Source organism: Lepidothrix coronata, unplaced genomic scaffold (genome assembly GCF_001604755.1).
Source record: "Lepidothrix coronata isolate B3197 unplaced genomic scaffold, Lepidothrix_coronata-1.0 Scaffold285, whole genome shotgun sequence".
Classification (NCBI taxonomy): Eukaryota; Metazoa; Chordata; class Aves; order Passeriformes; family Pipridae; genus Lepidothrix; species Lepidothrix coronata.
Genome location: NW_016690465.1, coordinates 358,710 through 376,527, shown reverse-complemented (window position 1 = coordinate 376,527; position 17,818 = coordinate 358,710). Strand labels below are relative to the sequence as shown.

At 50.9% G+C, this 17,818-nt stretch overlaps 1 protein-coding gene across 1 annotated transcript in view; it reads left to right on the top strand.

Moving 5' to 3' along the window:
- MAP4 (microtubule associated protein 4) overlaps positions 1 to 17,818 on the top strand; it is a 133,080-nt gene that overhangs the window by 36,961 nt on the left and 78,301 nt on the right. The window contains exons 3-4 of the mRNA XM_017836828.1: positions 9,642 to 9,899; positions 16,990 to 17,055. Coding sequence (XP_017692317.1) covers positions 9,659 to 9,899; positions 16,990 to 17,055 — 307 coding nt within the window. The 5' untranslated portion in view covers positions 9,642 to 9,658. The remainder of the gene's footprint in view (positions 1 to 9,641; positions 9,900 to 16,989; positions 17,056 to 17,818) is intronic.

The following is a 17,818-nucleotide window of genomic DNA, read 5'->3' as shown; positions in this document are numbered from 1 at the left end:
GAGCTCGGCCCTTGAAAGCCCCTCACAGTTATTATCTATGAACTCATCTTCCATGTGGCTTTTTTGAAGGCCAGCCAAGACTATTAATCCCCACCTTCTAGAGTCCCTAATCCCTGCTTGGGGCTTAGAGGAAAGTTATTCTTGTCCTCCCAGCGAAGCCGCTCTGGCAGAGCATCTCCTGCTGTAACTCAAGGCAAGTTTATTAATGTGCCTTTTTATCAGCTTGGAAAAGGTACAACTCCGGCTGGAGCAATCCAAGTGGGACAGTCTTACCCCATCCTGCTGAGTGGTTCATGGCAGGGCGGTTGCCCAAAGGGAGGGAATCATGCAGGAGGTTGGTGTGCTCTTATCTCAGCTGTAATTAACAGCAGTAAAACGCTCTTTGCAGGCACCAAGAGGTGCCACGGGGTTTTTTTGGGAATGGGTGCAGCTGAAGTGAAGTCAGGGTTGGAAATGGGCTGCTGGGTGAGTTTTTGAAGCTGTATCTCTCTTCCTCCTCTCAGCCTGACACTCCTAAATCCTCCTGGCTCTGGTTTTTGTCCAGCCGTGGCTCTGCTGGCATCAGTCCCTCTTCCTACACGAGCCTCCCCCTTCCCACCACCCTTCCTTACTCCAAGACTTTGCTTTGGATCCAAGTGTGCTTCTCCAGACACTCCAGACTGGTTCAGATGGGCTTCCTTCCATTTGCTGTCCTTCTTAGGGTTTGGCCAGGAGGGAAGTCTGGACAGTTTTGCCTCCAGTTGGTGATCACTCGCTCTGGTCACTTTGGTGGCCTTGGGAGCTCTGACTGATCACTCTTGTGTCACGTGAAGTGCTGCAGGAGGTGGCTCAGGGCCCTGTCACAGGGGGCTGTGCTGCCTCTCCAGTGCTACATTCCACAGGGGAATTGCAAAATTCCCTTCAGGCTCTTGGAGCAGCGCAGAGCAACTGCAGCGCAATTCCCGGGAATGCGGGAGAGCGACTCCCTTGGGTGTCTGGGGTTCTGTGTCTCCGAGTTCCAGGACCGGAATTTGGCTCTTCAGAGCCTGGGGGCGGGAGGAGTTGCTGCCTTGGCTTTGCTGTGCTCTGATAAAGCAGGCACGAGTTCCCTGCAGCCCCTCTGGAGCCCTTGGGTGTCCTCACGGCCCTGAACGGAGGAGACAAATTCTACAGAACTCGAGTCCTCACCCTGAGCAGAGAAGACCCTGAAAATAAGGCCAGAAATTTTAGTATGAGTGGATGTCCACATCTAGAAAGAGCAGGGAGAAACTGCCTCAGGAAAGCTGGGAAATGCTGGCCTGACATTTAGGAGTTGGACTTTGCAGTTGACTTTGAGTAGGAGCTCCACGCGTGGAGAGAGGAGGTTGTGCCGCAGCTTCCCCCGGCTGCTGGGGGGTTTCTGCCCTGTTGTCCTTGTGGCCTTTGTCATCCCGTGAGGTGTGAGCTCCCCAAGTGATGAGTGGCTGCTGGAAGGCAGGAAGAAAAGAGAAGTTGTCTCAAGTCTCCAGAAATCGAGAGAACCTTTGTGACGTTCCTGGCGAGTTGGGAATTCTGGGAGACTTTCTGCTGCCTCCCTGTGCTGATTGACGTGGTGTGTGAATAACTGAGGATGGGGAGGGCACGGCTCGTTGGCTTTGGCAGGGCTTTCTTAAGGGAAGTCAAATTGATAAAAATTGTTTCTGCTTACGGGGCAGAAATCTTCATTAAAGACTCGAGCACAGTGAGTTGGGTTTATTTGCAGTGCCAATAACAGCAAAATAATACCTGAAACAGGGGGGAAATGGCTCGTGCCCTGACTGATGAAACCTTCCAACTCATGGACACTCTGGAAAAACGGAATAAACCCCAGAATTCTGTGGGCTCTTACAAGACATCAGGAAATCAAACAAACTGCACTTTAAGCCATTTGAAGTTCTGAAGTTGTAGCTTAGGAAAGGGGCAGGTTTGGCTTTAACAAAACAACGGCCTTGGTCAACCAGAGCTTGGTTTGTTCAGGTGACTTTCCCTGTCACAGATTTGGCCTCCCTGTGGCCATTCCTGTCCTGCTCTGACAGTTGCTCTTTGTTTGTTGGGAATCTGACCATTCCCATGAAGTGGGTTCAGTCACCCAGCCCGAGCATCTCTTGCAGAGCCTCAGATGTTCCCCCCTCTAGTGCAAGTCCCAGCTGGGGCTGGAACTGCTGCCCAGCTTGTCTCCTGGCCACTGCCTGGAGAAGTTTGTGATCCCATCTGGAACACAGCTGTGCTGGTTTCCTTTGTGTCTGTCAGTGGGTCAATGTGCAGCTTCCACTTCTCACCGTGGGAAGGTGACCAGCAGCTGTGCTGTGGTCCAGCTCCTGCCCAGCCCTCTGTGACTCCCGTATCCATTGCCACTCATCCCCTTCTAAGTCCATAAGCTGGTTTCTTTCCCAGCACAGGCTTTTTTCCCTATCCAAAGTGCACACCTGCTGCTGTTCCCCCCGGACTCTCCCGACTCCAGTGGGTTTGCTCATGTTCATCCCTGCACACAGGTTTGCTCCTCTCCCAAGTGGGAGACTTGGAGCACTCGTTCCTTGTCCTGCTTGGATCTGCCTCGTGTGCAGGTTCAGCTGCCCACAGCTGGACAGGCCATGGAGAGCTTGGGAGTCTCCAGGAGTGTTTTGGTGCCTGGGCAGCATCACTCAAAGCTGGTCTGACCTGGGTTTGGGGTGTAGCTTTTTGAAGGCTCAAGTGGGAAGAGATGTCTGGGTCAAAAGCTGAGGGAGAGGTTGTTGGTGACCCGAGAAGTGGAAGCTGGGAGGTGTCAGACATGGAAGAGGAAATGACAGTTATGAGGAAGCAATAGTGGCTGAAGCTCTGCCTGGGTTTTGAAATCCTGGGTTCAACAGTCTGAGTTCAACTTCATTAAACCATCAGGAGGGAGAAGTTCAAACACCGTGTTTGGTGTTTATGGCTGCAAAGGGATTGTGGAAGTGACCCGAGGTTTGCATCAAACCTTTGGAGTATTTCAGGGTTGGAATCCCTGAATCCCAGAATGGTCTGGGTTGGAGGGACCTTAGGAATCTGGGCAACCTGTGCCAGGACCTCCCCACCCTCACAGGGAAGGATTTCTGCCAAATCTGCCTCCTCTGCACCCAAATCTGCCTCCCCTGTTCCCACCACGTCTCTTGTCCCCCACACAGGAGGGCAGGAATTGCTTCATCTGTATAAATAATAGCTGGAAACTCTCTTGCTGGATTTGTGGATTGAAGGAGAACATGGCTGTTTGTGACACGACTCTTCCTGAAATCCTGGTTTGCTGAAAGCCCAAACAAGCATTAGAAATTAATAATATTTGATGTGCTGCTTTTCATAAGCAGAGCTGGAAACTCTTCTCTGCTGTCCCAGGAGCTCCGAGGGAGCTGCTGGCTGCACTTTGGTTTAAACAGTGCCCCAGAGTTGGAATTTGATGCTGGATTTTCCTATGGAAATGTCCATAATCTTCTAATTAACTCGTGGTTCAGTGATGTGGTGTCAGGTACTTGGGCTGGTCCCGCAGGTGTTGAGCATCTGGCCTGGACTCCTCTCTGTCAGTGGGGAGGTACCTGCACATCATGGCATCTTTGGGAGCCAATTCCTGAATATAATCCTGGAATTCAGGACATTTGGAGGCTGGTTTTTCTAGCAGTTGAGTTGAACACGAATTTAAATGTTGTTGGAAAGATTTTATTAACGATCTCTTGACCTCCATCTCTTTGCCTCTGAGAAGCTTCTGGTGATTTGAGGGATCTCCTGTGACTCCAAACAGCTGCAGGAGCAAAGCAGAACTTCTGCCGTGTTTGACTTTAGAAAAAAAAAAAAAGAATGAATGAATCCCAGTGTTTTAGTGTGCCAAAAAAATGATCAAAAATGAAATTGGGTCACAGATTTGTTGTGGAATGTGAGGAACGTCACTGGTCACTGTGTCCTCTCCTTCTGAAGGGCGGCTGCAGGAACCCTTTCCATGGATTCCAGGGCTCTGGAAGGAGGATGACACAGCAGATCTCTGCTCTCCTGTTCCCTCACTCCTCAGCAGCCTCGGCTAAGAAAAGCAGCCTGACTTAGCCCAGAGAAATGGGAATTATGGCCCAGCCGGCCCCGCTCCCGCAGCAGGGATTCTGTTCTGTGTGGAGTGAGCAGCTAATTTTACAGGAGCAGGTGGATCTCACGGGGGAATGGACGTGCTGCTTGTGGATGTGGGATTCAGAGTCTCCTCTGAACCGGCAAAAGTGGGGAAAGGTCGCTTTGTTGTTCCCCTGAGTGTGGTTCTCTCACCCCTTTGGCATGGGGGTGGCTCAGAGAGCGAGTGCAGCTCGTTTGGAGCGGGGGAGATGTGCATTCCCGATGGGATCCGGGCAGCCTGGCAGGGCTGAAGTGCTGTGTCACTGTCACTGCAGGGCTGGCAGCCACTCTGCCTTGTGTAACTGGTACCTGTGTGGGCTCCTCTGGGAAAAACCGTCGTTCCCTCGGCCAGAATTCCCAGGGAAGTAAGTCAGTGTCTCACACCCAGCACGATTCTGTTTAAACACTTCACGGGTTTTCAAGTGCTGGGTTTTTTTGGGCACCCCCTGCCCACTCTCCCCTTTCTCCATCTCCAGACGATTCACACCAAATCTGGGTCAGGCTGCTCATAACTTTAAATTCCAAGGCTGTGCGTGCCCGGAGGCAGGAACACAACAGCACAGTCATGGAAGCTGCAGGATGGAAACACAGAGTTCAGGAAGCAAATCCCACTGTTCCCTGGATGGGAGGCTGGAGGCAGTGGCTCATGGAAGTGCTGTTTGATTCGTCTCCAGAGGGAGGCTGGGTGAGAGGATGGTTTTGGAAGTTGTTCCACTGGGTCACTTAGAGTAAAACTTGGGCAAGGAGTTCTTGGCAGTTTGAGAAGTTCACAGCCCATCCCTGGAAGTGTCCAAGGCCGGGTTGAACGGGGCTTGGAGCAACCTGGGAGAGAGGAAGGTGTCCCTGCCCGTGGCAGGCGTGGGACCCTTAAAGCTCATCCAGTCCCATCCCCTGCCGTGGGCAGGGACACCTTCCTCTCTCCCAGGTTGCTCCAACCAGGCCTTGGACAACTTCCAGGGATGGGGCAGCCACAGCTGAAACCTGGTGAATAGTAGGAGCTCTTTGGAACAAACCTCCAGGATAGGGGGGTCTGTGATGGGGGTGAGAGATTAAAATAACTCTGCTGAACCTTCCAGAGGAGCTGCCAGGAAGATGGATTTTATTTTTCCCAACAAACAGGTTCCTCACTGCGTGCACAAGGATTCTGAGCACGGAAAGGAACAGATGGGGCAAACCCTGAGTGTGACAGATCAGCTGTGCCTGGAACACCGAGAGATCTAAACAACCCTTTTAGAGAAAAATAATGTGGGAATTAAAGGAACACGATTGATTTGCTGTGGGATGGTTTGAAGATCTCCTGGGGTGTCCAGCTCCAGGAAAACCCTTTTCCTTGGCTGTAGTGCAGCTGTGGGATTGGTGAGGCCGTGGTCTGCTCCTTCCACACCTTCCTTGGAGCAAACTGCTCACCTTGGTGAGTCCTCCAGGGATGCAAACCTGGAGCCAGGCAGGCTGGTGTCACCCCATGGCTGCTGCCTCTGCTCTTAACGAACACAAGGACCTTGGCAGCTCTTTCTCAGCTGAAGGATTGTTTGGAATCATGGAATCACAGGATCACTGAGGCTGGAAAAGCCCTCCCAGCCCATGGATCCCCCCTGTGCCCGATGCCCACCTTGTCCCCCAGCCCAGAGCACTGAGTGCCACGGCCAGGCCTTCCTGGGACACCTCCAGGGCTGGGCACTGCAAACCTCCCTGGGCAGCCCCTGACAAGGCCTCACCACCCTTTCCAGCAACAAATTTAGTGCATTTGTAAGCCTCTGCCTTCCCAAACCTCAGTCATTGCTCAGTTTTGCCCTTTCATCCTAAAGGTTCGTGTTAGAATCCATCCTCCCTGGGCTCTGGGGATGTCTGATTTCATGGCTATGGAAGCAGTGGATTAAGGACCATCTTGGTGACGATTCTTTGATGCTTCCTGGCTGACTCTGTTCCAGAAGAATGGAAGTGGTGTAGGAAGCATCTGTCTCCCTGAACTGCTCAACAAAGGAATGTTCTTTGGGATTTGCTTTCTACCCTTGGGCAGAATCCGTGCAATATATTCATTTTCCTCCTGTCTTTGTTAACTCTGCAGGCCCTGGGAATCTGGGAATTGGTGTAGTTTGGCTTCTCTAACAGCAGAGATGGAAAGGGAGAGATTCCCAGGGGTGTTCTGACCCCCCTGGGCTGGGGGGGATTCCTGCAGCCTCTGGGTGAGGGAGGTTTGTACCAGGTGCTTGTCTGAGACACCAGTTCCGTGTTTGCTACAAAAATGCAGATTGGCTTTTCTTAGTTACACTGATTTATTTTTATACATAGTTTCTGCATTCCCTATTTGGCTAAATATGGACAAGGAAATGTCCTGCTGATAAGGCTGCATGACCTCATTATTATTTTTCCTCAGAAAGCAGATCACTTTAGTGTCCTAGTTCCCGTGTAGGTCTGGAATAGCAGCACTGTCAGTGCCATCAAACCCCTAAAATGCCATGTATTTTATGGCAGCAATTTCATCAAGTGCTGCCACAATAACATGGACACAGAAACCCCCAAAATTTGGACCCAAAAAAGCATGATGTGAATGCATCATTTGCTTGTGGTGGAATATTCACATGTTAGAGGGTGGTCTGGGTGGGATTAGCCTTGATTTGGGTTTAAGAATTCCTGACTGCTTCCTGCTCACATGGAGTAAGGGAGGCAGCTCCTGCTGCCACCGGGGCTCTGGAGGCATTTACTCCATTAATTATAGTGCAGTTAATCATGGAATCATTAAGGTTGGCAAAGACCTCTGGGATCATCGAGTCCAACTGTCGTTTAGGGCTGGACAGAAAGTGCCTGGATATCTCAGGACTGAATAATTTCTGGGCTGCCTGAACACTGCCCAGTGAGTCAGGCAGGCTGGGTGAGGTGTGTTCGCTGCAGCCTTCGCTGGTTTGTTCCCCGGGTTTTTGGGGTGTTCTGGATTTTCTGGCTGTGGTCTTGATTCCTGTGCTTTCTAGAAGCAGCCTGGGGCTGTGGGGCAGTGCTGGGGGACAGCTGGGCTCGGTGATGAGAACTGGCCATTTCTGAGCCCCATTTCTGCCTTGGGAGAGCCTTTGCAATGCACAGATAAAACTCCTGGCAGTGGCTCCCCTGGCTGATGCTCCCTGCAGGGTAATGTGGCCAGCTGTGGGCACATCTGGCTGATGGTTTGTCTTGAAAACAGTCAAGAACTCCAAAAGAAACTTTTTTTTTTTTATAAGGCTCTATCATTTAAGTCTAAACCCAGCATTTTTACCAACCAGAATTCACTCAGCTGTGACCCCCCACAGGGGATTAAAAACTCCAAACCTTTCACCTCTGAAGAATTCCAAGTGGTGATTCAAGGCCTTTATCTAAACCAACAAAAAGTGCAGTTGCTGCCTGAAGTGTGATCTGGCTGCAAGTCTGACCTTTTATTGTTTGCAGAATGAAAAAGGAGAGTTTTAACTGAATTAGTTTCCATAATACACTTGCCTGGAATTACAGAGCCAGCACTGTCAGTGGGATCCCATTGTCCCTGAGGAATGTGAGTGCCCTGGAGGGGCTGGAGCTGTAGGTATGTGTTGTCTGTGTCCATGGCCCTGTACTGCTGACAAAGAATTTCCTGGAGTTCAAGGAGTAGGAGCCTTTGTTCCTGTGGAACAAGAGGGTCTGTGTTCTGCCACCCCATGGAAGTCAGTGACCCTGGGCTGCTGCTCAGTGGCCACTTGGGTCACCCCTCATTAACCAACACACAAGTGCCCCTTGTGTTTCCTTGGGCTGTGGCTGTGCCTTGTCCTGGCTCCAGGGCTGTGTCCTCAGCTCCAGGTCCTCCTGAGGAGAGGCTGGAGCCCCTCTGCTCTGGAGCCAGGCTGGGAGAGCTGGGGGGGTTCCCCTGGAGAAGAGAAGGCTCCAGGGAGAGCTGAGAGCCCCTGGAAGGGCCTAAAGGGGCTCCAGGAGAGCTGGAGAGGGACTGGGGACAAGGGATGGGGGGACAGGACACAGGGAATGGCTTCCCACTGCTAGAGGGCAGGGAGAGGTGGAATATTGGGAAGGAATTCCTGGCTGTGAGGGTGGGGAGGGACTGGAATAGATTTCCCAGAGAAGCTGTGGCTGCCCCTGGATCCCTGGAAGTGTCCAAGGCCAGGTTGGAGCAACCTGGGCTAGTGGAAGGTGTCCCTGCCCATGGCAGAGGGTGGAACTGGGTGATCCTTAAGGTCCCTTCCCACCCAAACCATTCTGGAATTCTAGTGCTGCTTGGTGGTTCTTGTCTCAGTATAGTGAGAATTGATTCTGAGATGCTGAATCACTTTCCCTGAGCTCCTTTATATCTTTCTTTTTTGTTGTTGGAACTCTAAACTTCACTTCCATGTTCTTGTTCCCTAATAATTCCCAACCAGGCACTGCTGCATTGGCTCACTGGACTCCTAAGGGAGAGTCAGTCATTCCAGGGAGAGTCTCTGCACAGTCTGTGCATCAGTGAGAGCAGCATCAAATCCCTTTGCACTTCCAGACCTCGACCAAAATCCAAGGAAGCTGAACTCCCAGAGTAGGAGCTGGAAACGCACCAGTTTGGATACTCTTGGCCCTTTCTGGTTTGGGGTTTTTCCAGTTTGCAGCAGACAGTTTCTGCAGATGGAGCTGTTGATCCCTTTGCTCTTCAGCAGCTCTGACTGACTCTGCTCTGAGAGAACGTGGCAAAAAGGGCCTTTTCTCACTCCACAGTGATGGCTTTGCTCCCTTAGACAGCTCTCCTTAAATTCCCAGCAGTTTTCGCTGGCTGTTGTTCCCAAAAATAACTTCAAAAGGACGAAACATGAAAAAAATAAGTGCTTTGTGCTGGGTGTGTGTTGTGCCAACCTGGAGGGTTGAGATGAGTCAGCTCAGGTGCATTTTCTGTTGGCTGCCAGGAATTAAATCGAATGCAGGGATGCAAATCAGGGAGGGAAAGGGTGATTATTTCCCCTTCATTTCCAATTCATAGCTGTGGATATAATGCCTACGTGTGCTCTTTGCTGTGTTTTTTCATGTAAACATTATTAAAATGCCGCTTTCGAGCCCAAATCCCGGGGCTGGAGGGGGTTTGTTGGTATTAGCGAGGTTTGCTGAGGACATAAACATGCTGCAGGACCCTCTCAGGGGGATCAGAAGCCTCACTGCAGTATATATACATCAGGGATTATGGAAAATCCTAATCTCCATAGGGGAGGCTGGGTGGAGTCAGCCCCAGAACTAAATTCTCTTGCGTGTGTAATTAACTCTGAGCTCTGGGGCAGGGCACAAACCAAGGTCACACCAGGGTTATTCTGACCAGGTTGGGTTTTTTAACAGTTTTTATTGAGGGTTACTCTGATAGAACTCCCCATGAAATGGAGCTAAGCCCTGGTTTGGGTGACCCAGCTGTTTCTTTCCGTGCCGGTGTGGGGGTTTATGAACACCTGGGAGTTATTGAGCACCAGAGCAAACGTTTGTCACCGTGTGAGGGCACAGCCTGGTCAGCACCAAACGGGGTAGCCATGAGAGGTCTCTCATTAAGGTGTTTGTTTCTCTTCCTCCCTCCCCACGTGGTTTTCCAGGCTGCAGAGGTGCTGCAATGGCTGAGCTGGAGCACAACCTCAGCCTGGCGGACGCTCTGACGGAGCCGCCCCACGAGATCGAGGAGGAGGTGAAAAGGGACTTCATTGCCACGCTGGAGGCAGAGAAATTCGATGATGTGGTTGGAGAGACGGTGGATAAAACAGACTATGTGCCACTGCTGGATGACGAGGACGAGGCGAAGCCTGGCAGCCAGGAGCCCAGGGGCAAAGCCCACCCCGATGGAATTCAGGTGGAACGTAAGTGCCCGAAGCAGCAGAGCAGAACCCAGAGCAGAACCCGTCAGGGGACACTCCTGCTGGCTGGGACAGTGCTGGGACAGGCCTTTGTCTCTTGCTGGGTTTGCTCTGAACAGCTCACTTGAAAAGCAGAGGTTGAGATCAAATCCTGTTGGTCGCTTCTCTGCTCTTCGGTCCTTCAGCCCCTAAAATAAGCTCTCGTTGCTGGGCCACAGGAGATGCTGGCATAAAACATCGTGTAAATATTATCAAATATTGTTAAAATATTAATCTTTGGGGGTTGGGTTGTCTTGGGGTTCTCAGACAAAGCACTGTCCAAATTTTGTGCTCTGCAAACACCACTTCCCAAACTGTGAGAGCTGTGCAAGGTGCCACAGCTCTGGGTGGTGGTGACAAATCCAGGGGGCAAAGGTGGATGTGGAGCTGCTGCTCTTCATCACCCCTTTGGGAGCTTCACACCCAAATGTTTAACATTTAGGTGTGAACACCCAAATCCCATGTTTCTGATCCAGGGGTTTATTTATTTGGATTTCTTGCTGCCTCTGTGTGCTGGTTATGTGCATTTATAGTAAAACGTGGTGCTGTCTTTGCTGGTTGTGAACCTTTTCCAGCCCAGTTGATGTTTAGAATCACAGAATCATTAAGGTTGGAAAAGACCTTTAAGACCATCAAGTCCAACCATTCCCCATGTCCTGTACTGGAGACCCCAAACCTGCCCCAGGACTCGAAGTGGTGCCTCACCAACCTCTCAGTGTTAAGAGCTTTATCAGAAACTCCTTAGGAAAAGGAGAGTTTTAAACAGAGATTTGCTTCCTGAGCCGAGTGAAAGGGAAAACAGTGAGATTTGGGGGCCATCCATCAGATTTCTTTCCCAGTTTGCCTGGGTTTAAGTTCTTTCCCTGTTTGCCTGGGTTCTGTTCCCTGCCCAACCGAGTGGGAATTGTCACCTGGGACCAGCAGTGCCTTGATGATCTTACTTATTTTGTGGCCTCAGTCTGTGCTGTGTAGAAGAAAACCTGTGCTCTGATAACCTGGTGACTTCTTTCAAAAGAGTTTTTCTTTTTTTTGCCTTAATCCTGCTGCTCATCAGTGTTGAGAAAAGTGGAATGTGATTCCTCAGAATAAATAAAAGCTCCAGGATCACAGAGTGGGGAATTCTGGTCTGTTTAAGGCATTTATTTATTTTGTTTGGAACTGTATCAGGTCCCTTTTGATACAGAAAATGTAACTTTGAGTTTTCCATACTGACCTAAAGCATTAAATGGTAACAAATGAGTAGAAAGATGGAAGTGAGCAAAGAGATCATAAAACGTGGAGCTTTGGGCAGTTCAGATGTGTATTATTCTATTCAATTATATTCTAGATAACATATATTATGTTATATAAATATATTTATATAATATAAATATGTTACATTATGTTATATAAATATGTAATTTAATATAATATAAATATATATTTTAACATTGCACAAGTGGGAATAACAGGAAAACACGAAGACTCATTAGCACTTTGCATATGATTTAAGGGTATTTTAAAATGATCCTTTTGTTCTAGAAGCTGCAGATTCTAAACCATCTCAGCACCAGGGTTTCTCGGTGCTAAAATCAGTAACAATATTGGTGTAAAATGGAAGTTCCTTAAGTGTGTCCTCCCAGACGTGTATCCCTGGAAGTTTACTCACAATTTCAGATAACCTGAGGATCTTGCAGTGGGTGTAACGAGGCCTTTTGGGTTTCCTTGAGCAGAGCTCGTTTCCCTCCTTCGTGGCAGGGAGGGAGGGGATGCAATTCCTTCTTCTTGCTTTGGAGATTTGTTTTTCCCTTTTTTGGGATGGCTGGAGTGCAGTTCTGGGCATTATCTAAATCTTTGGCAAGGTGCAAACGAGACCCTGAACTGAAGAAAGTGGAGAACTTGCCCTGAGTGGGGTTTGTCAGCCTTCCCACCTTGGGCTGGGGGGACACTGAAGCTCTGCAGCCCAAACCAGGCTCAGTTACCACAGGCCAGCCTTGGGATTTGATCCTGGAACATCCCAGTCTGTCTTACCCGTTTTTGAGGAGGATTCCTGTTTCTTTCAGGAGGTTTATTCAACGTTTATAACTCTTTAAAAGCACAGTAAGGCAGAATGGGCTTTATTTGTTGAGGCAACAGAACAAACGAGCCCCGGGATGTTCCGGGGTCCCAATGGGGGGTTGTAGAGCAGTGTGGGGGGGTAACACCAAGTTTTTAGGGCAGGGCTCCAGGAGTTCCGTGTCCCAGGCTCCAGACAGCTCTGTTTTCCTGAAGGATGAGCAGCCTGCCCAGATCAGGCTTTTCAGCCTCCACTTGTTCATTTATTTATGTTAAAAGGCACCAATGTGCTCCGACAGCACGGGCTGTGCTCCTGAGATTGGCTTTCCCCAGTCAGAAGAGGTTTAATCATCCATCCTGTCAGGCTCTAGCTGGTCCAGCTCTGCCCAAGGCTTTTCTTTCACTGGTTTCCTAAACCAGGGAGCGAGTTTAGGTGGGTTTAACGTCCAGCTGGGCCCCGTGGTGGAGCTGGGGGAGCACAGAGAGGTGGAGAGGAGCAGTCCTGTGGTCACCTCCAAATCTGCCCTGGAATAAAGCTTTAATAACACTTAACTTGGCAAACACGTAGGAAAGGCGTAGCTTAGGGAGAAAGGGGTTTACTCTTCCTTGCACCTGGATGGACAAAGTAATTTGGCAAATTCTGGGATAATCCCCCTGTGACCTCGTGGGCCTTACGTAACCCCAGGACCGCTTGGGGGGTGTGTTGCTGCCTGTCTGCAGCTGCCTTTCCTTAGCAATTCCAAGGTTCCAAGGGCTTCAGGACACCGTGGAGCTCCCAGTGAAAGCCTGGGAGGCTGCAGCAGCAGCACCATTGAGGGGCTCCCGGGCTGGGAGGGAGGAGATGGTTGGGTGGGAGCAAGTTCCAAGGGAAAGGAGAACTCTGGGCTTCAATAGCTTGCAGCAGAGCTCCTGGGGAATGGTTCAGTTGAAGCGAGGACCAGGATTGTCCCTGGAAGGATTGTTACTGGTGAGGGGCTGTGCAGAGGCAGGTCTGTGCCTTTGCTTCGTGGCCTTGTGCTCAGTCACTGGGTTTTTCATTGTTGCACTCGCCCAGTTCACAGACTGTGGTGAGTTTTAACCTTGAATGCAGTTTTTTGTAGGGAACTGTCCTCATATGGGCTGGGGTAGAGTGAATTTTCTCCTTAGTGTTTGGGGTTTAGTATGAGAATAACGTTGATAACACACTGATGCTTCAGTTGTCGCCAAGTCCTGCCCCCCCCTGAATCAAGGACTTCCTGGTTTCTCATTTCTAATGTAACCCTCCCATGGCACAGCCTGAGGCCATTCCCTCTCCTCCTGTCCCCTGTTCCCTGGGAGCACAGCCCGACCCCCTTCAGCTCCCCCCTCCTGTCAGGGAGTTGTGGAGAGCTCCAGGTCCCCCCTGAGCCTCCTTTTCTCCAGGCTAAACAATAATTCCTCTCTCTCATTTTCATTGTTATTGTTATATTATTGTATTTATTTCAGTTATTAAGCTGTTCTGGTCCCACAAGGTTTATTCTTTCCCCAGTTCTCCCCACCAGGGCTGGGGCAGTGACTGAGCTGCTCCGTGCTGGTTCCTTTCCAGCTGGGCTTGAACCACGACAGGACACAAACCCTGAGCAGCACTAAGTGCTGAGGTTGTTTTGACTGAATAGAGCTGGGCAGTGGCTCTGGGGCTGTTTGGAGCAGATGTGTCACCACGAGATGGCTCTGCTGGTGCTGTGGACACTGCTGGACAGCCCGTGCTGCCCACCCTGCCCTGCCGTGGAAACACAGCCCCAGAGCCTGAAACCCGAGGCCAAACCAGGATTCCTTTCCTTTTCCCTCCCTTTCCCCATTAATGAGGGATTAATGCCTTTCTTGGAGCAGGATTTGCTTCCGCAAAAGGGAGTTCAGACCCCTTGTCACGTATGAGAGTGGGGATGGGGAATGTTCTGTGTACGCTGAAGTTTCAGAGGGATCAAAGAAAAATCAGCAAATGATGAGATTTGTGTTTTTGTCTCAGATGATACACTGAACCTTCTTCCCTTCAAAGTCTGTCCAGCCCCATTGGTGCCCCAAAGCTGTTAAATCACAGAATCCCAGAATGGTTTGGGTGGGAAGGGACCTAAAGCCCATCCAGTCCCACCCCTGCCATGGGCAGGGACACCTTCCACCAGCCCAGGTTGCTCCAAGCCCCATCCAACCTGGCCTTGGACACTTCCAGGGATCCAGGGGCAGCCACAGCTTCTCTGGGAAACCTGTGCCAGGGCCTCCCCACCCTCCCAGCCAAAAATTCCTTCCCAAAATCCCACCTAACCCTGCTCTCTGTCAGTTTGAAGCCATTCCCTGTGTCCTGTCCCTCCATGCCTTGTCCCCAGTCCCTCTCCAGCTCTCCTGGAGCCCCTTCAGGCCCTGCCAGGGGCTCTCAGCTTTCCCTGGAGCCTTCTCTTCTCCAGGGGAACCCCCCCAGCTCTCCCAGCCTGGCTCCAGAGCAGAGGGGCTCCAGCCCTGGCAGCAGCTCCGGGGCCTCCTCTGGACTCTCTCCAGCAGCTCCACGTCCTCCTGCTGCTGTTCCCAGGGCTGGGGCAGCTCTGCAGGTGATTTTGAGACAGAACATTTAAACCTATAAATTGAAATCGATTAGGCTCCTGGTTAACACCTCCCAGCCCACCTGTCCTGCCCAGAGCTCTCTTTGCCCTCGGGGGTCCCGTCCCTGCCCGGGCTGGGCTGTGCCCGGGCCCTGCTGGAGATTAGGGGGTTACATTGGCACTGGCCATTTGCTTGAGATTATCGGTTTAGCCAGTGCTGCCTTAAATTTGTTTATATAAAAACAATCCTTTGATCCACGAGCCAGATGCAAATGCTATCTTGTGATTCTGATGGGGATTAGGTCGTTACAACATCTTGACATGTTTTTGGTTTTATGCAATTTAGAATATGAGGGGAGGAGACCCGGCCCCGGGAAGGTTCTGGGTGCTTTGCACTTGTGCTGTAGCAAACTCAGATCAGATTGATTTGCTCCAAAGGCACTGACCTTCAGAGCCATAAAAATAACAACCGCTCGTGCTGCCTGGAGTTGGTTTGATTTGACCTGATTTTTCTGGAAGCTTTTCTTCCAAAAAAGGCTGAAGCTGTAAAGGAAGCAATTTTACCTGCTCTTATCCTCCCCGACGAAAGACACGGCATTTCTGAGTCTTCTGCTCGTTTAGGAACCCACTTTGAGCCAAAAATCTCCTTTAGCTTTCTCCTGGTCGAGGGTTTGATGTGCTGATCCTGCTCTGTGGAATTTGTGGGACACCATTGGCTCTGAGCTGCCCTTGTTTCCATCTACCACGGGGTTTGGGCAGCTTGGCTGATGTTTTGGTAGGGTTTTCTTGTTCCAAGTTTGCAGAGCCCTCAGTAGGACAGGTGGGGGTGTCCTGGCTTTTCGTTTTGTACCTGGAGATCAGTCTGTCAGTGAAACCTTCCTGCAGGTGAAGTGCCTGTTTTCTGAAGAGCTGAAATCACTGGGGTGCCACCTGAGACAGCCCTGAGTGGGCCATGAGCAGTGCAGAGCTGACCTCAGGGGCACACAGACTCCTTCCAGGGGCTCCCTGGTTTAATGCATCAATAAAGGTGGTGGCATCAGAATCATGGAAATCATCCAGGTTGGAAAAGCCCCCCAAGGTCATGGATCCCCCCTGTGCCCGATGCCCACCTTGTCCCCCAGCCCAGAGCACTGAGTGCCACAGCCAGGCCTTCCTGGGACACCTCCAGGGCTGGGCACTCCAAACCTCCCTGGGCAGCCCCTGCCAAGGCCTGACCACCCTTTCCAGGGAGAAATTCCAGTTGATGCAGGGCCAGGAGTTGGACTTTAATAATCCTTGTGGGTCCTTTCCAGCCCAGGAGGTTCTGTGATCCCTGCAGCCGGGCTGAGCTCCCTCACTGTTCCCTGGAGGGTCCAGCAGGTCCTGTGTGGCTCCCCTGTGTGATTCCTTGGAGATCTCGTGGCTGTTCCTGCTCGTGTACCCCTGTCATCTGTGACACAGTGTGGTACCAACCACCCCAGGCCCCCCATTTCTCCTTGCCTGGACTGCTCAGGGAATTCAGGGACTGCCAGTGCTTCTCCCAGTTCCTAGTTAGGACCATCCACTGTTCCAGTGAACACCAGCCCTTGTAAGGCCTGGCAGCAGGAGGAGCTGGTGTGTGGAGCTGCTGAGAAACAGGTCCAGGGATCCCTGGAGTATTTTCAGCTCCTTCAGGAGGGTGTAGGTGTATGTTTTTCTGTAAACTGGCAAGTTCATGTAGAATTTTCCTAAAACACCACAGTGAGCCACTGATGTAGCTGGGAAGACTTTTCCATGTGCTCCCCTGAGGGTTGGATTAAGCTGTGTCTGAAGGACACTGGTGCCATGGCTTTGTTATAAAACGAGCTCAGGGAAGGGGCAGCAGCAGCTCCAGGTGACTGAGTGTGTGTCACTCTGGGAGTGAGCTGTTGGTATTTATTTCAGGCTGTTTGAAGCCAGGGCTGAGTGTTCCTTGCCCCTGGGCAGAGCTGATGGCCCGGGGAGCTGAGCTGCTCTCGGGGCTTGTGCTGCTTGTTACGCTCAGCTAAAACTACTCATGTCATAAAATCAGAGAGTCCCAGGTGGGGTGGGTTGGAAGGGACCTGAAAGCTCATCTCATGGTGGGGAAAAACCAAACCTTGTGTGTGGTAAGGAGAGGGACTATTTACAAGGGCCTGGAGGGATGGGACAAGGGGGAATGGCTTTAAGCTGAAAGAGGATAAATTTAGATGGAATATTGGGAAGGGATTCCTGGCTGGGAGGGTGGGGAGGCCCTGGCCCAGGTTGCCCAGAGAAGCTGTGGCTGCCCCTGGATCCCTGGAAGTGTCCAAGGCCAGGTTGGAGCAACCTGGGCCAGTGGAAGGTGTCCCTGCCCATGGCAGGGGGTGGCACTGGATGAGCTTTAAGGTCCCTTCCCACCCAAACCATTCCATTGAGTCCTCACAGTGTTGGGTTTGGGTTCTGGGTTGGGATTGGCTGCATCCAGTGTTAACAGCTGCTTTGATTCCCTGCAGACTCCTCAGCCTGTGGCCCCACGGTGGTGGAGAACGGAGACCATGGCCTGGGAGATCATCACACAGGTACGTGTTTGGTGTCCCCAGGAGACACAGCAACTTCTGTGTTTGTTGTCAGAGCACTGAACCTTCACCATGGCCAAATGCATCTTCTTTTTGAGTCTGATTTCCTCCCAGGGGATTGTGTTTGGTTTAATGATCTTTTCAGACAATTTCTGGCAGAGTAAAGCTTCGTTTTCTTTGGAGTTTGAAGTGGCTCATTTGCACAAAGCCTTGCTCTGAAGGTGTTATATTTTTATCCATGGTCAGTGCTGGGAAGGCAGCATCCAGGGCTGTAATAAAAATGGTTTTCCAGTCCATAGCATCCAGAGCTGAGCTCTCCCTGACCCGTGACTCCTGCTGTTCCCTGTGAACTGACAGTGATTTTTGTCCAACTCCACCATCCTTTGGTGCAGTTTTCCTTCACTGCCATGACCCTGCTGAATTCTGAGCTTCTCCTCCCACCCCAAACTCCCCTGCTGGAACATCTCCCACACCTTTAGCTTGTCCCAGGTGCCATCCAGGCCTTCTGGACCCTGTTCTGTAGCATTAGGATGGTTTTGACTGCAAGAAACTCGTGACTGAAGTGGAGAAATATTTCAGACTTGTGAGGAACCTGGAAAATTACTGATCTTTCTAATCAGCCTGATGTGCTGAGGTTGGTCTTTTCTTAGTTGTAGTTAAACACTGCTTCCCTTTGAGTCTTCTTTGCTGTGACTTCCACAATTCCAACCCATCTGTTTCCTTCCATGGTGAGGACTCTGACTGTGGGATCTCTCTTTTCTTGAGG